Consider the following 17,684-nt stretch of genomic DNA (forward strand, 5'->3'; position numbering starts at 1 on the left):
ACGGAATTATATTGGCACCATCTCAGTGTACGTCTTTATTGTACAGGATTCGGCAAAAGCAGTGAAACCTTTTCTATTGTGTACTCTTGTATTGCTTTTGATCTTGAAGTAAATTTGTTTGCCGATCTCACAGTATCTGATCTCTAGCGTCGGTCGTAACTTGCTGTGTGGACCATCAGTTATTACTGGTATTAGCGTCGGAGAACCCATCACTTTGGATGGACTAAGCGTTCTACGTACGTTGATGAGACGAATTGAAGTATCAGAAATGTCTAATTAACCTCTATGTAACATCGATTTGTCGATGCCAAAACAAATGTGCTTAGCTTGGTTTCTAAATTTAAAATCTCTCTACAAATTAATATTCTTTTTTTGTTTCAGCTGGGGACGCTCATTATCTGGGTTGGCCCTGTGGAAAGACGCCACACAAAAAGCCGGGACAAGAGTCTTCCACTGTCCAGCACTCAGCAGTCACAGGAGATTTCTTATAATGTTTACCGTTTAGCACAGCAAAGCAAAGTCAGATCCCGAATATTGAGATAAAACTATACCCAGAAATCATAACATAAAATGACAGGACAATGACCTTAAACAAGTGAAATAGACCACTAAAACGGAAACGAAAATACTGTTGTAAACTCAGTCCACTACCCAAAGGCGTCAAGCTTGTATGTGGATACCTGTAGTACAAGTGATCTATCCAGTAGGCATGTTTTGACTTCTTGTAAAAGAGACAGACTCTAAAACAAAATAAGAAATGGGAAAGATACCAGCAAATCGGCATAGGACATTTCATGATGCCTTTCTTTTTTTTTTTCTTTTTTCCATTTCAGCCAAATAGTGCACATTTCACCATGATTCAACAAAATCACACATGCTGTCGCTCACGTTAATATAAATTCAAATTAATCTTTAGTATGAGAATGATCTTGTGTTTTCCTTGCTGAAATAAAGAATTATTGTTTGGCCCGACAATATTTATATGCAATTTAATGATATTGAATTGAGAAATCCCACGCTGTGTTTGCTGAAATTACTTTCACAATAATCTTCCTAGGGTATCATGTCAGCACGGAACTCCGCATCTAGTGTGGAAAAAAATTGGCCATATTTGCTGTTTTCAGTTCAGTAACTCTAGTCAAGCGAATCTACAAAAATACAATTCCCCGACTTGCTCTTTTCATGATTATTAGACTATCCGTTTTATATTTACAATATTGTTTTCAAAATGAACATTATTAGGCATTTGCAAAAAAAAAAAACCTTTGTTAACAATAATGAATGCTATGTTGTCTTTATCAACCCCTTGTATATTTCAATTTCATTTGATTGCACTCTTCATTTCAATCCAAAACTACTAATTCCGATAATATTTTCAGTGATTTCCTTGATGGTATAGCGATTTTTTTTTCGTGCTTCAATGTCTAGAGGGCTAATATTTCGTCAATTCAAAGATAGTTCTTGAAAGCGGCGTTTCTTGCTGGAAAAAAAACGCCGCGCCGGCAATGTTTTGAGTTCGATATCTCTGAATATATTGGCATAGTAGCTATAGTGTGTCTACCGTTGGAAGGTCTTGTCTGTTGATCAATTGTAGATCAGTTACAACTTGCTAACCACCGTATCAATCGTCGGTGTTAAGCAACAATGAATGACTAGCTGCATATGGATGACATTAGTGGTTTTTACCCTAAATGCGTTTTTATTGATGGCTTTTTAGATTTGAGATAGGGAATAGTGGGTTGCACCTATTTTGTGGGCTCTATGAAGTTACCCCTAAAATAAATGTGCTATCAGTTCCAGAAGCATTTCAACCAAGCAACAAAACAAACAAACAGAGCATGAAAATTCCAGACCTGAAAATAAAAGCACTATTACTTTAATTTACCATGCAAAATTTTGGAAGGCTTAGTACATCGTATACTTCATTGGTACAATTGATATTTCATCAGTAATTAAATAATATACATAAAATAATCAACATTGACAACCAAAATAAACTGAAAATATACAGTCCTTTCCTTTTTTCATTTTATCTTTAAGAAGAATTCAAGCCGACTTGTTCAACAAATTGCAATTCGTGAACATCTTTTTGAGACTTGGTATTTCCATTTCTTAAAGCTGAAGATTGCATTTGCCTCTTTAGTCATGTTTTGAATCTGACAAAACTCTACAGTAATCAACAAACAAGCAAACCACAAAGAAGTACGAGCTCCCTGCTAATGTTGGGACAGTCATACTACTGAGCAGGCTCCGTAATAGTTTATCAAAATACTCGCCATTGATTAGACTTGAAGTGACATGTGTGTGCATAATTTGAGGGTCGTGGTTTACCTGCATGGACATGTTACTCGCATTAACAAATAACAATCTTCTTAGCTTGTATCATATCTATATAATTCCTATCATTACGACAGCTCATACCAATGATATCTTGCCTAGTAAATCAGGAATAACAGTTCCATCTCTGGATTAAATTTGAGAGCTTAAAAGTTGTGGTTATTTGGCCCAGCCATTATGATTGTGGCTCTGCTGGGACTAGCGTGGTAGTATTAGCTGACTCTTCATTCCCATTTTGTGTTTAGTGTAACCTGATCAGTTCTTTTGTTCGTGGTATGATTTTAGTGTTTGATACAGATCTAATATAATTTGGCTCGTACGATTAGTATGTGGATGGACAGCTGTTTTGGTTTCCAATAAACTACGAACGGCTTTAGAACTCCATCAGTCACGTTCCGAAAGACTCATTCAAGTTCAAACAGAAGCCACACCAACACAACAAGTATTATTCTTCGCCCAAAATTCGATTCAACTTATTTCTGGTTTTTGGACTGAACCATACAAAACACCTACCTTGAGCGAAAAACCAGTTAACTCTCTGTGGCTAGCTCTTGAAACTTAAATCGTCTACGTACAGGCATTGTTACCCCATTGACACCAGTCTAAGCCAACTTCTCCTGACCATAACATGCTGAAACGGCGCGATTCCCATCTCCGTACAGAGTTTCTAAGTCGCCCAGCTGAGCGAAAGGTCTCGTAGTCGATGAAAGTTGACAAGGAGTCTTTACTATTTCGCTTCATTTTTCGTACTCAGGAACTTGGAATTTTCCTTCCAGCAACGCCTTGATTTGGGTCTTCTTTTTGCTTCGTGAGCTCTTTCTTTTCGTTTACAATTTTTTAAAATAGTCAGGCCTATTGCGTTTAAGTGCGCAAGATTTCCTTCTTTTAATCCATACAGGAAAACCTCATTAGCGTTATGCTATTTCTTCATTAAGTTCCTTCCTCGCTACTACTAGGCCTTTTAGTTCGGTCTTGAGGTGATCAACCTGGTCTGAATTCTACGTGTTTTGGCTTAATAGAACACAACCCAGTCCTTAAGCAGTCCAAGCGCCAAAACCCACCAGACATAAACAAAGACTAAAAGAAATCGCAACAAACTGGTGATCACTTTAATAGGTTTAATACAAAGAATTCACAATCAATGTCTATACATCTAATATCCCTCAGCAAGAAGAACTTTGTCTTAAGGTATATGTAGAGATGAAGGCTGTGAGACATAAATTAGAGGGAACTACTTGTGGTCGGAATACTCTAGTCGGGGGCTTTATTGTTTTGGTCTTTCTTATTCCTTTCTAGAGCGCATATGGGGGGTAAAAACATAAATTTAGTATATGATTCGCTACCGGATCTTTTGAAACCCTTGAGCTCCCGCTCGGAAATAGGCCTTAGAAACAACGAAGAATAATTGCTAATTACAAAATTTTCAGGCGAAAGAAAAACTGAACCAAAAAAAATCGCAATTTCGGCATGCCCTTGCAGCTATATATGGTTATATTTTATGGTTAAAACTCCATAGTAAGCCGTCTTGTCATCTCGTAGTCAATGAGTCCCATGGAACCTTTTCTTAAATATTGATAGAATCAAACAAAGGTTTAACGGCAGACAACGAAACGAAGGAAAACAACCATCTCCTTAACGACATTTTCAGGCTTATTCAATATTTAAAACCGCGGTGGACAGAGAAAGCGATCGGTATCTTTAGTGGCTAAATTCTCTCCGTGAATCTTTAAATTGCCCTAGTATTTATTCATCACTTTCATTCATTTGAAAAGTGTTCAATTTGTCAGTCCTCAAGCAAGTTCCAAAATTTCCTACTTCATGTTATTCAGTTGTTGGGTCAGTTTCTCGTGAAATTGGAAGTTTTGTAGAATTTATGTTGTTTCTGTAGAGTTAGTTCGACAGTCCAGCTGCTATGGTCATAGGCCAAGCAGCGAGTGTGTGTGTGTCCCTCACGCTATCATATATTTAGCTACCACACTTTCCCACTGGCACGACAGCCCTTGTAATATTAACCTTTGGAATAAGCTTTTCTCACCTGTTAATTCTACAAATCGGCTAAACATGTACGAATTGGGGTCAAATTTTGAAAATAATTACTTACAAATCTCTCACCACATTTCTAAAGCCGAATGGTTGCTGGGAAATCGAGCGTTCTGAACACGTGTCCGTGTGTGTAATTTGTGAGACAATTCAGTCGCAATAAGCTTATTTCTTATCGCTATGAAATGCCTCAGGATATGCGAATGAGTTCAACGACAAAAAATTCTGACCTTTGTGTAGCCGACTTATAGGGGAAAAAATCATTATAGAGTTTGAAGAGCTGGAACTGAAATTGAGAACCCTGTTTTCCCTATAGTCAGAACCCGTGTACAGGAATGTCAATATTATGAAATCCTGTCAACCCCGATAGTGCTTGCTGACCAGGAAGGTATTAAATCCAAACTTACTTCATGATTGTTTCCTAGTGAAGTTTTCAATTGCCTTAATGGGATGCATTCATCCAGATTAAAAGTTTGGTACGATCTAAACCTTTGGGGCTAATCGCTACAATTTGGCTGAGCCTTTTTGAACAATGATCCACCGAATAACTTCTTAATCTAATGTCACCTTTCGAGACGATTGCTTCAAGGATACCTGATTTGTTTTCGTCAAAAATAATAATAAAATATTGGTTCGATTTGGATCGTTGGTCTTCTTTAGCTTTGATTATTTTCCAAAGGGATTTTAGGGTCAGTGATTCCGTTGACCGAGTTAGTGCTACGACAGAAAATGGATATCTTGAATAACAGGGCGACAAGCACTGTAGCTCAGATGGGGAATGATATGTAATGAACTTCAATATGGGTACTTGAGTGAACGGTATATACCACTACAAATACACAACCGTTCAACTAGCCAACGACGGTAATGAAATCTGGCCAGACAGGGAGTAGATTGAATCAATCTGTGGAATACAGTTACCGTGTCAGAAAAATCAATTTCTTCCAAACCAGTTTCTAAACTAACGAAGCCAAATTTCTGACCCTGTGACCCAATTTTCGAAGTATTTATATTTACTAAGAAGGCTTGGTGATGTTAGATCGAAAATATTATTATAATTATTGTGTAGTGTTGAAATTTTTATTCCTACGTTTAAATTGATACATCAAAACACCGACACGCTTCACTGTTATTAAGTGTTTATTATTTTGGTTTTTTTAGAATAGAAAAGTTCATCCGACGTTGAATTACAAGCTTTCCTCAAGCCTAGAGATTTTTGACAATGTAACCTTCCGATTGCAAACTAAAACAAATACTGCTCTGCGAATGAAATCACAACGGCTACCTGACTGAAGCGGCCTGAATTACACAATCCAAAAAAACGAGAACTATTGGAGAATTACAACTTGGTTGTTTTGATCAGTTACACCATGTAGGAAGATACCAGCTAGTCACTAGGTAGATAAGCAAAAATATGACACAGAGAAATTGTCGTGGCACTTTAGATTGGCGTTTTACGCCCCCGGTGAATGGAAATTACGAGAAAATCCTAAAGTAAATGAAATAAGACTCTCTCTCGCTTATATCTATGTTATATAATATATCTTTAAAAGTGTGAAATATGAATTGAACTATATATATGTCTCTTCTTCGTATCGTCTATAAAATTCCGTACAATCTGTCAAAGTCAACAATATCTTCTAAGGATTTGAATAAGGGGAAACTAATACCTAAAGTAAATAGTGCTTGAACATTACAAGAGCGATGGTCGTGTTGATGCGATGCTTGCTTTGGAAGTCCGTGCAAAGAAACACCTTGATTTTATTTTCGTCCAAACTTTCTGCAAGGCCCAATTTTCTTCCTCATTCTGAGAGTCTGTGTGAGTGTCATATCGTACATAAATATAATGCGGCGCGACAAGCAGCCGCTTGTTAACTCAACATTCATTCTGGGATATATCTACGACCTTGGAGGTACATCGTAAGAAAGTTTATCTGGAGGACTCCAGTAAGGGTAATGGTGCATTGGACTATGTTCAGCTTGTCGGCTCCGGCACCCAACATTTTGCATTGCTACAGCTCCATACCCACATTGATTATTTACCGGCGTTTGCATTTGCGTGGCGTATTGAGTTCCCGTATAAGTGCTGACAGGAACACCAGATCCCATATTGACATATGGATATCCAGGAGGAACCCTGGATGATGGAGGGTTACATGGGTATGACAAAGGGCCAGTAGGCTGTGCAGATCGTAAGCTTCCCGCTGCTGCTGCTGCTGCCACTGCTGCGCTCTGTACTTGGTTGTAAGTCGGCCATTTGGGTTGTATGTAGTTGTACGGAGCTGCTCGTGGATACGAAGAGATTAGACCATTGTCAGGTTGCAAGGTGAGCTGACGGGATGGTCGTTTCATTCTTCTACGTCTTCGGTAATTCCCTTTTTCAAACATATCCTCACATGCAGGATCTAATGTCCAGAAGTTGCCTTTTCTTTCACCGCCACCTTCACGAGCAACCTTGATAAAGCATTCATTCAGTGACAAGTTATGCCTGATTGAGTTCTGCCAGCCCTTGGTATTCTTTTCATAAAATGGAAACTTTTTGATAATATATTGATAAATCTGATTCAGAGTTAACCTTTTCTCTTGGGAATCTCGGATTGCCATCGCGATCAGAGCCACATAAGAATACGGTGGCTTCACACTTGCGTCTTTTGTAGGATCCTTGCTTTCAGTTTTTACACAGTCTGAGGGACTCGATGCTACATCTTCCTTCTTCATGTCTGAATCGTGGCTGTGCATCTCTGGTTCATGGGTCGTCGAGGACATAGCGCTTGTGTGTGACACAGTTAATTCTGAAGTGTTGGAGTACGTTCTGCGGCAATAATATATAAATTAGAAATTCAAAAGGACTGTTTGGTGTTTGTCTTGAGATGTGACACATGATTGGTCGTACTATTCATTATCTATCACTTTCTATAAATACACTGACATCACGCTAGCTATTGTTCGACGAGCCAATCATTAAGCACTTTACAAAGCGCCAATTGATTCATTTATTTGTCTGCTTGCACTGCGACCACCTACCCGGACAGCTGCCTCTCATCCGTTTAGCCCCTTAATTGTTTCTCCCTATTCATTTTCATTATTTACTTCGTATTTTCAAGATTTCGATGTACTCTCTCCACACACAGGCTCACCGCAACTGCTCGAGAACAGCTCAGACATAGCTAGCGTATTTACACCTTAGGTGTGAAAATATTTAGCCGTTATCTTAACTGAAGAAGCGAAAAGTGAATTTAGCCCTCCACACCCAGAGTTAACACCTGGCCAACAATTGTACCAATCACCAACGAGGATAGGACAGATGAAAAGTATTGAAAAGCACAAAGCTATTCGCATGTCGTCTAGGCGAACTGAAGCCTATTTACCTTTAATTATAATATGTAGATTTTATTTTTTATTATGACAAACTTCCCGCTGGGTCGCTTTTCTGCTGATAATATTGCCTCACGCTGTGGGCAAGCACTAGCCTACATCATACAAATCCGCATTTCTAGTTTCCTTCAGATAAAAGACATGCTAGAATCTATGCTTTACAACACCTGGATCGAACGTTTTTACAATCAAGGCAATGTTGGAAATCTTTCCCAATAAAGCGCTTGGTCCATTTGACAACATACTCTTAGTTACGCACCAGTTCATTTTCCATCCTCAAATGAAAAAATTCTTTTATATAAAACTCTAGGTCAAATGCCTTGGAGCCTAGGATCAGCGTACAAATATCCTTATAACTTGTGATTAGTCTAGTATAAGACCAGTCCCGCTGTTTCAAATCATTCATAAACGGGGTTATTTTCTTTCGTCATAATTGTAACTCGGAGTGACCCCACCATCTCCCAACACATCAATGACTATATACACAATACTGATTTTTTTCCAGCAAGTGTGCACGGTATTTCACCCTGTTTAATTTTTATGTGTGTAGTTTCAATGTTTACTCAATCAAATTGTTATAGATTGATTGTATTTTGGTAAACAATGTCTTTACTCGTGTAACTCGAATGCTATTCTTCACAAAAAAATCTCACGCGAAAAGAATCGTAAACGCAATCAATAAAAATACTTAATAGTAAATTTTTCATTCTAAGTTCGCTTCGTGTTAAATAAGAAGTTTAACAGCAAATAAACCGACAGCTTAATGTTTGGTTTTCAAAAGTACATTTTATAGTGAAATCCAATCAGTCAATATTGATAATACTCTTGAGCCAAAATGGGAATCTTATGCGATTAACAAATTCACGAGCTCCTTGTCCGTCCGTCCATCAATAGATCATTGAGCTTGTTATCACGTTTGACCCTCTAATTTTGACAAGTCTCAAAGCTAGCGTGACTTGAAGAATCCCCTAAAATTTCTTTTATTCCTTGGCTTTTCTTTAGCGTTTTTATTTCGACTGCCAAATTGATTTTTGTCTTTTGTTAATTGTCTTGCATATTTGTGGGAAGTACTTGCTAGTGCGATGCTCGCTTCCTGAACTTTAATTTCGTGTTCTTATACTGCTTTTTTTTTTCCATGGCCTTTTTTTTTTTTTTTTTTTTTTTTTTTTTTTTTTTTTTTTTTCTTCTTCTTCTTTTCTTTATGACTATCAAAACCGATTTCCCTTTGCTCGTTCGTGATTGGATGTCAAACGATTTATGGGCCTATTACGAGACAATACGATCAAAATCCTTTAAGATTACTTCAGTGCTATGCTAGTGCTGCCTTTATGGAATAATTCCATGTTTCGCCTGTACGACGCCGGGTTAAATGCCGAGCTAACGCAACGATGTTTATACTTGACACTTTCAACACTGGCTTTTCACCAGCATGGGCGATAATCTTCCACCTAATTTCGAGCCATTTCGAAACTTGTTGAGAGGCATGCTGATAGTGTGCCCTTTGGGTTATCTCTTCCTACTACTCCTACAACCTGTGTTTACAAACTAATCAAGAATACGCAGCAGGGAGGTGATTATAGATTCATATTATTCATGGACTGCTAGTATATTAGTGTTGACAAGCCCTTTGGCTATCCCATTCTAATTAACTCGTGTACTTTGGCTTAACTTTATCTATGTGTTCCGAGCCGACTTAAAAACCTACCAAGCGCTAAATATGTCCTTTTTGCGCTTAGCACTTGTTTTATAGACACTAAGTAATGGCGGCGTTTTGAAGTGGAGTATTGTATTTGTCCAAATCATTAGAAAACTAGTGATTTACCCTCTTTCTTTAGACAGATTTTTATCACTCGGCTGTTTGGGTTAAGGATACAAAACCCAGTCGAGCAATCATCACTGTGTACTTGAAAATATTTCACTTTATCAATTGGTTAGCCAAATCGCTCTCGAGAAAGATAAGCTTAGCTGACTTAAAACTCGATGATAAATAACTTGAAGATTCCTACAGGACTGTGATTTCAGCTTTTCTTTACTTTTTTTCTTCCTTTTTTGAACGCACACAATCATTTTCTCGTTATCAGATCGTTTTATCACTGACAACAGGAAGATAGCGTCACTTACATAAAAGAACTGTTAACCCAGCCATTTCGAAATGTCAATTCTTGAATGAACTGGTTTGCCCTAGACACAACTGACGTTGAGACTGTTTGATACCGTGTTTGTTTATGATATTCTTACTTGGATATCTATGTCACTGCCAGTTTTTCCCCAGCATGACGAGAAACCGCATATCTCGCTTGTCACATTAAAAACAATAAACAAAAATAGTCCCAAAAGATCTACATTTTTAAATACATCAAAATCCTTACAGCAAAGCAAAGCAAAAATCAATAATCCTTGGAATATAACAATTGTCACAGATTCTTACAATAATTATCAACTCTTTGAAAACGAATGCAGATTTGACAAATCTGCTAATAACTTTTATTGGTTCGATTAATTTTTTCAAGAATACCCTTTTGATACGACGATTTTCTTCATTGGATTTTACTAACTTTAATCAAAAATTAATCCCCTACACTGGATTCAAACTATCGGCTCTATGCTTATTCTTCTATCAATACGAAAATGACCATGACCAAATCAAGTGCTTTTAAAAATAAATAAACTAAAACCACTAAATCTACTCCAAAACAAGATAGGATCAAAAAAACTGTTCCCTTTTCTTGCTTGTTTATTTTGGCTTTCAGCAGAAAAAGTACCTGAGATAGACATTCAAAAGGTTACAGAGATATTCGCACCACTTGGTAAAGCTAAAAAATTCCCAACAGGTTGCAGAATTGTGAAAAAATTAATAATTTCTGGTTCATTCTTCGTGAAATTAAAATCTTAGTCCAATTGAAAATGCTGAAATTGTGATTAGTTGAAATAAAAGTTGATAGAATAGCCTAGAATGATCTATACGGTTGAACAGGAATACGACTCATTAAGATGAATCGTGTAGGTTGTACCAAGGCTGTTTTGGAAAATCTAGTACTTAAATCAATACCACATTACAAATATGGCACCAAATAATAAAAATGTTTGTAAATATTACAGTCGGTAAGCCAAACACGGGTTTAAACATCACAAATCTTGTAGTCGTTTCCGTTTGAGCGATGTGGCCTTGGGGCTTTTGTGAGACTCGCCAAGTGTTTGGAGATTTACCGGCCCTAACCAGAACACTACAAGGAGCCCATTGAAAAACTAACTAACTGCCACACTTGAGTTCTTGTTCACTCGATATATGGTGGTGTGGTGTGAATAGGATAATACTTATGGTACAGCAGTTTGTTTCATTATGATCAAGAGCCTTCTTTGACCATGTGCAAAGGGTTGTGTTCGGCAGGTTGAGCGACTAAAAGAGCCATTGTTCTACTGATTGGAGTGGTTCCTTCCATTGTCTTCATTCCCATTAAGCATGCCATAAAAGAAGCCGGCAAATGAAAACACAATAAATGTAGTTCCGAATGAGCCAAATTTGCCCAACTACTTCAAAAGTAAACTCCAGAACAAACATCCAGCAACGACTAAATACTACGCAGTTTCTACCGGAAATTGATTTTTTCAATCAGAAAATGAAATCTTCAATATTTTGGGTTGGCTGGACTTTTTTCCTAAGGTAAACGAATTGATCTTTTGGGTCTCAGCAGAAAAACGCTTAAGTATAGTAAAATATAGTTTTTTTACCTGAACATGTTGGGCCGTTGGACTCTTCACGTAAAATACTTGTTTTCCTACAACAGCACACAGAAAACTCAAGATCACAATTTTTTCTCAGCTGCTTTCTACCGAAGACTTCTTTAGTCGATTATGAATAATTTAGCCCTGAGCCCGAGGTGATTCATACCATGCAAACTTCTCCCTAATCCTCCTAAAAACCAGCAAAATGACCTGCCAATTGAGTCCAGCGTTTTAGGAAGAGGGTTCGCCTCGAGTATCCTGGAGTGATCAAAATTGTTCCTTAAATGCACTCTATGTGCCAAACAGCATGAGCAAGACGCTAGTAAAAGTCCGAGTAAGTGATCAGAAATTAGAATCATTGCTGATGCCTTCACGCTGTGAGCACACAGGTGCGGCTATGAAATGTTTTGTCCATTTCTTCTCTATTAGCATTCCGGCGGGAAATTGATTCATAACTTGCGTCAATTTTTCAGGAATACAATTTTGAGAAACCTGCTGATCCAATAAAGAAACAGGAACGAGTTCCAAGCATTTCTGTGGCACTTGGACTTAATTTCATCAATGGCAAAAAGGGAACTTCCCCATCACCATTTGAGAAGAAAATAATAGTAGTAAAATTGCCGGAATTCAAGCTAACAAAAAATTCTCAGTCAAATCTCAGTCAGCACCGTGGCGTTTATGCTTCTAGTATGAGTCACAAAAAAATTCTTTGCTCAAAAAGTTGTGTGTTTGTATAGACTAATTATAAAGTGTCAAACTCCAGACAGGTTGCTTTTAGCTTCGGAGGATCATTTTGTCGTTCTTGTCAATATTAGTTTACAATTAGCTGACAAAAATTCGCTAACATTTACGTTCGATTTTTATATCTAATTATTAACAAACAAGAAAAACACTCGTAGGCATCTAAAAGCTCCCAGTAATCGAACCATCAATAAATACTCACACAAGGGGTGTTTCGGGATCTTCCTTCACTGGATGTCTTTCAACACTTTATGATAGCGAAACAGTCTTACACGTGTAAATATATAGACTCTCCAAGACCTTACCCCACTCCCCCTAAGGAATGTTGGGACAGATTACAAGTACGGTGATAAAACGGATAAGTACACCAATATATACGGAAAGTTATCAAAAATATCCTAGACTGGATTTGGCTTGTGATATGATATAAACACTACCTTAACTATGTATTGGACAATGTACGAGTAGTTTACATTGATTCCTCACACTTTAGCAATAAATTATATCAACTGATTCCACTAATGTGCATTATATTTGTTATCATTATCATTTGAAAAGAAAATTACTCCTTTTTTAGTGAAATGAAAGCAAGTCAAAGGAAAAAGGGAGGGACGTTTCAACACATCGAAACAGGACCAATATCTTTATCATCAGTTGATGGATTTTAGTACTTGAGATCTTGGAAAATAAACGAAAAGAAACGTGATAGCACTGGATATCATCCCGATTACACAATTTGAAAACGACACTATCTTTTAGTCTGACAAGAGAGGAGATTTGTTATTATGTCTTCATCACGGCCAGCTATCGATGCAACTCCGACTTCATTCCCCGATAAACTCTGTACTCTGTACATTAATCAAAACATTCTAATAAAAACATAGATTTGTCTTGGTTTGCTTCTTCAAAAGCTGGTTTCCGGTCTCTAGTGAGATGATAAGGTACCATCCGATCAACAGAACATGATGATCATCTGATTACGATAAAGTTATCTGAATGGGTTCGTGTTTTCTCAAGCTTCTGGGAGACAATAAAGCCATACTCGGGTTAGGTTTACCATCAAGTGCTTGTTTATTCAACTTGTAAAAACAGTCGAAATCTTCGACTCAAATGGACTAATCGTTTGGAATTTGCGGTTCTTATCAGATATTACACTTTGGGGGCCTAGATCAGTTCCTTAGTTTGCAGAAAAAGACTTCACAAATCAGCAATATCGATAAACTCGTTTCCGGAATTTCAACTCAAAGGCAAAAAAAAAGGTTTGATGCTAAAATTGAGGGTAGAATTTGGTGTACCGAATGTCATCGCCATTTTATTTAAATTTTCCATAAATCAGTCATTCAGTTTGCAAATTTGTTTAGAAGAAAAACTTTAAGCTCAACGTGGTCGATCTCGTGTTGCTTTCAGCATCTTGTTTTTTCGGTTGTTTCTGTTTTTACTGACAGTGCTGTAAGACAAGTCCAATTCGCCAAGACAAGTGAAACAAATGTTACAGATATTGTGATAATTGTGTGGGGGAAAAACACTTTACAAGTATTGAATCCATTCGAAAAATGTATGGTAAAAAATCGTTTAAGGACTCAATAAAATGTCTTTGCGCAATTTCTACGCTGAATGGCTGGTGCAATCTTACTGGGTGGGCCTTTTGCTACAAAGAAAATGATATGATATTTTTAGTCCTGGCCAGTACTAGTAGCGCTCATTAGGAGGTAAATTCACAGGCAGGTTTGACTTGAGACACTATCTATTTCACTGATAGCGATAACCCCAAAATAACCCAGGTACGACGGACAAGGATTCGATTGTCTAGCATGGATAACCGTCAATAAGAAAATCACACCAAGGACGCCCAACCTCTTGCACTGGTACCCACTGGGAAACAGTATTCTTCAAGCAAATTAAAGCTATCAGGTCCTACATTGTTCTTGCGTACAAAAAATTGATAGCACAAAACGGACAAGAATTTTCCCACGGCCAAAATTTCCAGGCTAGCGTTCACCCGTTAAGACAAAATTACAATGTAGAAACATATATAGCAGCGATGTATAGCACCCGCTAAGCCCAAAATACCATCAGCAGAACTCGAAGAATAACGAGTATTATAAAGTATTGGTTGTCATAATATTTGCTTATTTGATAGCTATTTGCTTTGTTCGCCACTTTGGGCCGAATAGCTCAGCGAATATCTCTTTAAACCGGTTAAATCAAATGTCACAATTTGGTGTGCGGAATATACTTAGTTAGGTCCGTGAAATATGGGCTGCCTGACATCATGGTGATCTTGTTATATTATTCGTTGATTAAACCATGAAATACCCTTTGATTACAAACATTTTCAGCCGACATTTAAGAGCAAAACGTTTTACTTGTGCTCGGGTCAATTTGTTTTTTGTCTTCGACACAATTCAATATTTTCCCGTTTCATTAAGTATATGAATTCCCAAAGGCCTGTCTTTTTGGTTCAGTGTATTGATGTATTTTGACTACAAATTTTGTGGTTAAATCATACTTGGTCTAAGTGCTTCCCCTGCATCGACCAAAACATTTCACTTCGACTTTCAGTCTTCCCCTAAAATCACAGCCCTTTCAACCGTTCCCCCTATACGAGCACGTAGAAGTAGAAGTTCTGAGAAACTCCGATAGAGAATTACTGGCAAACACAAAGAAATTTAGAAAACACTGTCGTTGAAGCATCTAAACGAAACGAAAACTTCAGGTTCGAAATATAAGGCCATAAAACTCTGTCTCGTCATAAAATGGCTGAGGACATCAGTTGATGTCACCACGTGTTTTCAAGTGGTTAGTATCTTCTTCACAAAGTCCTACACAGGTATGAGACGATAGATATACAGGTATCTGATTAAAATCCCACTGTTCGTTTCATCTAGTACAAATAACCTACTTTAATCTACATTAAAGGACTTGAAGGAAATGGACATGATTTGCTTTCTTTAAAAGTCGAAATGCACGAAAGAGTTTCAATCATGTTTTTCACCATAATTTAATAGTCGGCCAAAAACTCGCCGCTCTGTCTACACCTCAAAAAAATTATGTTCCATGCGGATTCGTGGTAGTTTAACAAGTTCATACGCAATGGGAGAAAACACTATGCTTTTAAATCGCAATCCTAATATCACCCGTATCGAGGATTAAGAGACTGATTAGAAAATAAAAAATATATTATATTCATTTATCGCGTGAAATACAAATTCAAAATAATTGTATACTAAATCTCTTTGATCGAAGTTAATGAGAGATTGAAAAAAAAACAGTGGTGAGAAATTGGAAGAAATGAAAAAGCGAACAGACGTGGCTAGGTTTCCACAAAGACATAAAAAATTCATGAAGATTCGCATCAAATATGAGCAAATTTTATCAACCTGGTTAATGTCTGATGAGAGAGCCAATGGTCTTACAAAATCACTACAAATATTTAGATTAAATTTACCACCGTTTCGTAAACAACTTCGAATGTAAATGACATTGTAGAAGCTTTGCCTTGAATCAAGTGAAAGCCCTAACTAAGCAGTTTGATATTTCAAAGAATAAAAAATTGGTTCAAACTTAAGATTTCTCTACTAGCTTCGGTACAGGAGGAGTTGACGGCTGGAAATATAATGTAATTAGGTAATTAAGAAAACAAAGATTGGGCGTCGATGTAAGAGTGGCGAAATGCGGTCTCTAGGTTGATTACTTAAACCATTATTTTCGCTAGTTAAAAGTAGAGTTTGTTTGACCTCATTCATCAGCACGAGAGAACAAAATAGATGGTCACTTTGCACTGGGTTGACAAGTTTTGATAGAGCTTTTGTTTGTCTAAGTGAATCATCAAATATTTGATTTCAGATGGACGGGATTATGTTAAACACTTTGGTATATAACATCAGCAAATATATCACCCAAAGAAAATAGAGCTACTCTATTTACTCTAGCTACATAAACAAATTTACCTTTTTCCCTAGCAATGTTTAGAAAAACTAAGAATGTTTTCGTCAAAATCGAGACCAAGTTAATAGTGAAGTAAGAAATACCTACCACGAAAAGCTGTCTTGATGTCAAGTATAAGAGGTGATGTTCACTCGGTTGCCTTGCTTGGAATTGAGTGCTGGCTGCCACCACTGGCTTGGCTCTTAAATCCTAGAAAATATCGCTGAAATATTCATGAGCAGGGATTGATTTGATATCGCTTCAATGGTATTTTATTTGTTCGAAACAGTCATCAAATATTCAGTGTATTTTTCGACCGCTTTTCCAATAGGATTTGTAAACAATAATATGAATTAACTGCTTGTACCATGGGTGCTGTTTCAACAGTTATGGCACCTACTAAAACAACAATGAAAGTTAAACCCGGCGATTTCCTCAAGATGAACGCGTCTAAGGGTAGACATTAAGTATTAATTCGATTCGATTTCTTTTCAAAACTTATTAGATCCTTTGAAGGGCTAACAAGAGAATTTAAGAAGAGTATAATAGACTTATCTGGCAGCCATTAACTGCGGAAAGCACTATAGTGTAAGAACGAGTTTAATAAAAGCTGTCAAGAATAATAAAGAAATGCAATTTAGTTGGCAAATGCTGCAAGGGCCTATCTAACTTGACTGAAAACCACTTATTATTATGCACCTGATTTGAAAAGTTAAACAATGTGCACTTCAACTACGATCATTGAACACAGTGAAGAAGGAAGAACCGTACACGCGATGAGTCCATTATTGAATAACCATTGAAGAGGCTGTGAAAACGCATTTAAGATAATCAATTCATTTGGTTCCATTTTTCACGTCTATCACTAATTTAAAAAATATTTTTTTGAATTCAACTTTATTTGGTGTTTTCAGTGTGATATCGTCTTGTACTGCACTCTCAAGACCTTCCGTTATGAAATCAAATTATGGGGAGTAATTTTGTAAATATTTTGACCACAATTTCAAAACTAGAAGCTCATTTGTTTTGTTCAACAACGGTGAAAAATTAAGATGAAATTGTAGCTTTGAAAACAATCTTGATTATTTGACGGTAATTTTACAAATAAATACACATTTCCGTCTAGTGAGAAGATGACACAGAAGGCAGCACTGCTAGGCAACCCTTGCATTCTTAAGGTTAGGGCTAATGTCACAATCATTCAGTAAGGTTTTAATATTCCACTGTTAAGCAACACAGTATGGTATGGGCCATTACTAAACCTTATAAATCTGTCCAGTTTATGAAGAAAATCCTGATGGACTCCCAGTACTCGACTGGAGTAATAAATTAATGTTCACTCTTCTTCTTCTTCCATTTTTTTTTTTTTTTTTTATTATTTTATTTTTTTTTAAGTTTTTGTTCAATTCCGACACTGCCTGGTGGACAGCATCATTTTTCATTCTGATATTTTTAAAAAATCTATGCAAAAAGTCAAGTTCTTTTACACGTGGACTAAACCTTAAAAAATAGTTTTGAAAGAAAGTTTAACAAAATAAGAT

General features: G+C 36.9%; 1 protein-coding gene and 1 long non-coding RNA gene across 6 annotated transcripts in view; one reads left to right on the forward strand and one right to left on the reverse strand.

Annotated features, from left to right (window-relative positions):
- Positions 1-975, forward strand: part of LOC116298776 (uncharacterized) — a 231,119-nt gene extending 230,144 nt beyond the window's left edge. For both annotated transcript variants that reach the window (XR_016119648.1, XR_016119647.1), the window contains exon 2: positions 382-975. This is a non-coding gene — a long non-coding RNA (uncharacterized LOC116298776). The remainder of the gene's footprint in view (positions 1-381) is intronic.
- Positions 976-5,499: 4,524 nt separating this feature from the next.
- Positions 5,500-16,363, reverse strand: LOC116298773 (forkhead box protein D5). 4 transcript variants are annotated; one of them, XM_031707322.2, is made up of 3 exons: positions 16,252-16,357; positions 11,482-11,528; positions 5,500-7,189 (listed from the first exon to the last, which is right to left on the reverse strand). In XM_031707322.2, the coding sequence occupies exons 2-3, from the start codon at positions 11,487-11,489 to the stop codon at positions 6,277-6,279; spliced, it is 921 nt and encodes a 306-aa protein (XP_031563182.1). In that variant the 5' UTR covers positions 11,490-11,528; positions 16,252-16,357; the 3' UTR covers positions 5,500-6,276. The 4 variants fall into 4 exon arrangements, with proteins under 4 accessions (XP_031563182.1, XP_031563181.1, XP_031563184.1 ...); XM_031707321.2 differs by lacking the exon at positions 16,252-16,357 and adding an exon at positions 12,419-12,522; XM_031707324.2 differs by lacking the exon at positions 11,482-11,528 and having other exon boundaries at positions 16,252-16,363.
- Positions 16,364-17,684: the final 1,321 nt, after the last annotated feature.

This window comes from Actinia tenebrosa, unplaced genomic scaffold, assembly GCF_029948245.1.
Source record: "Actinia tenebrosa isolate PJP-AT-01 unplaced genomic scaffold, QUT_ActTen_1.0 PGA_scaffold14__42_contigs__length_11649687, whole genome shotgun sequence".
Taxonomy (NCBI): domain Eukaryota; kingdom Metazoa; phylum Cnidaria; class Anthozoa; order Actiniaria; family Actiniidae; genus Actinia; species Actinia tenebrosa.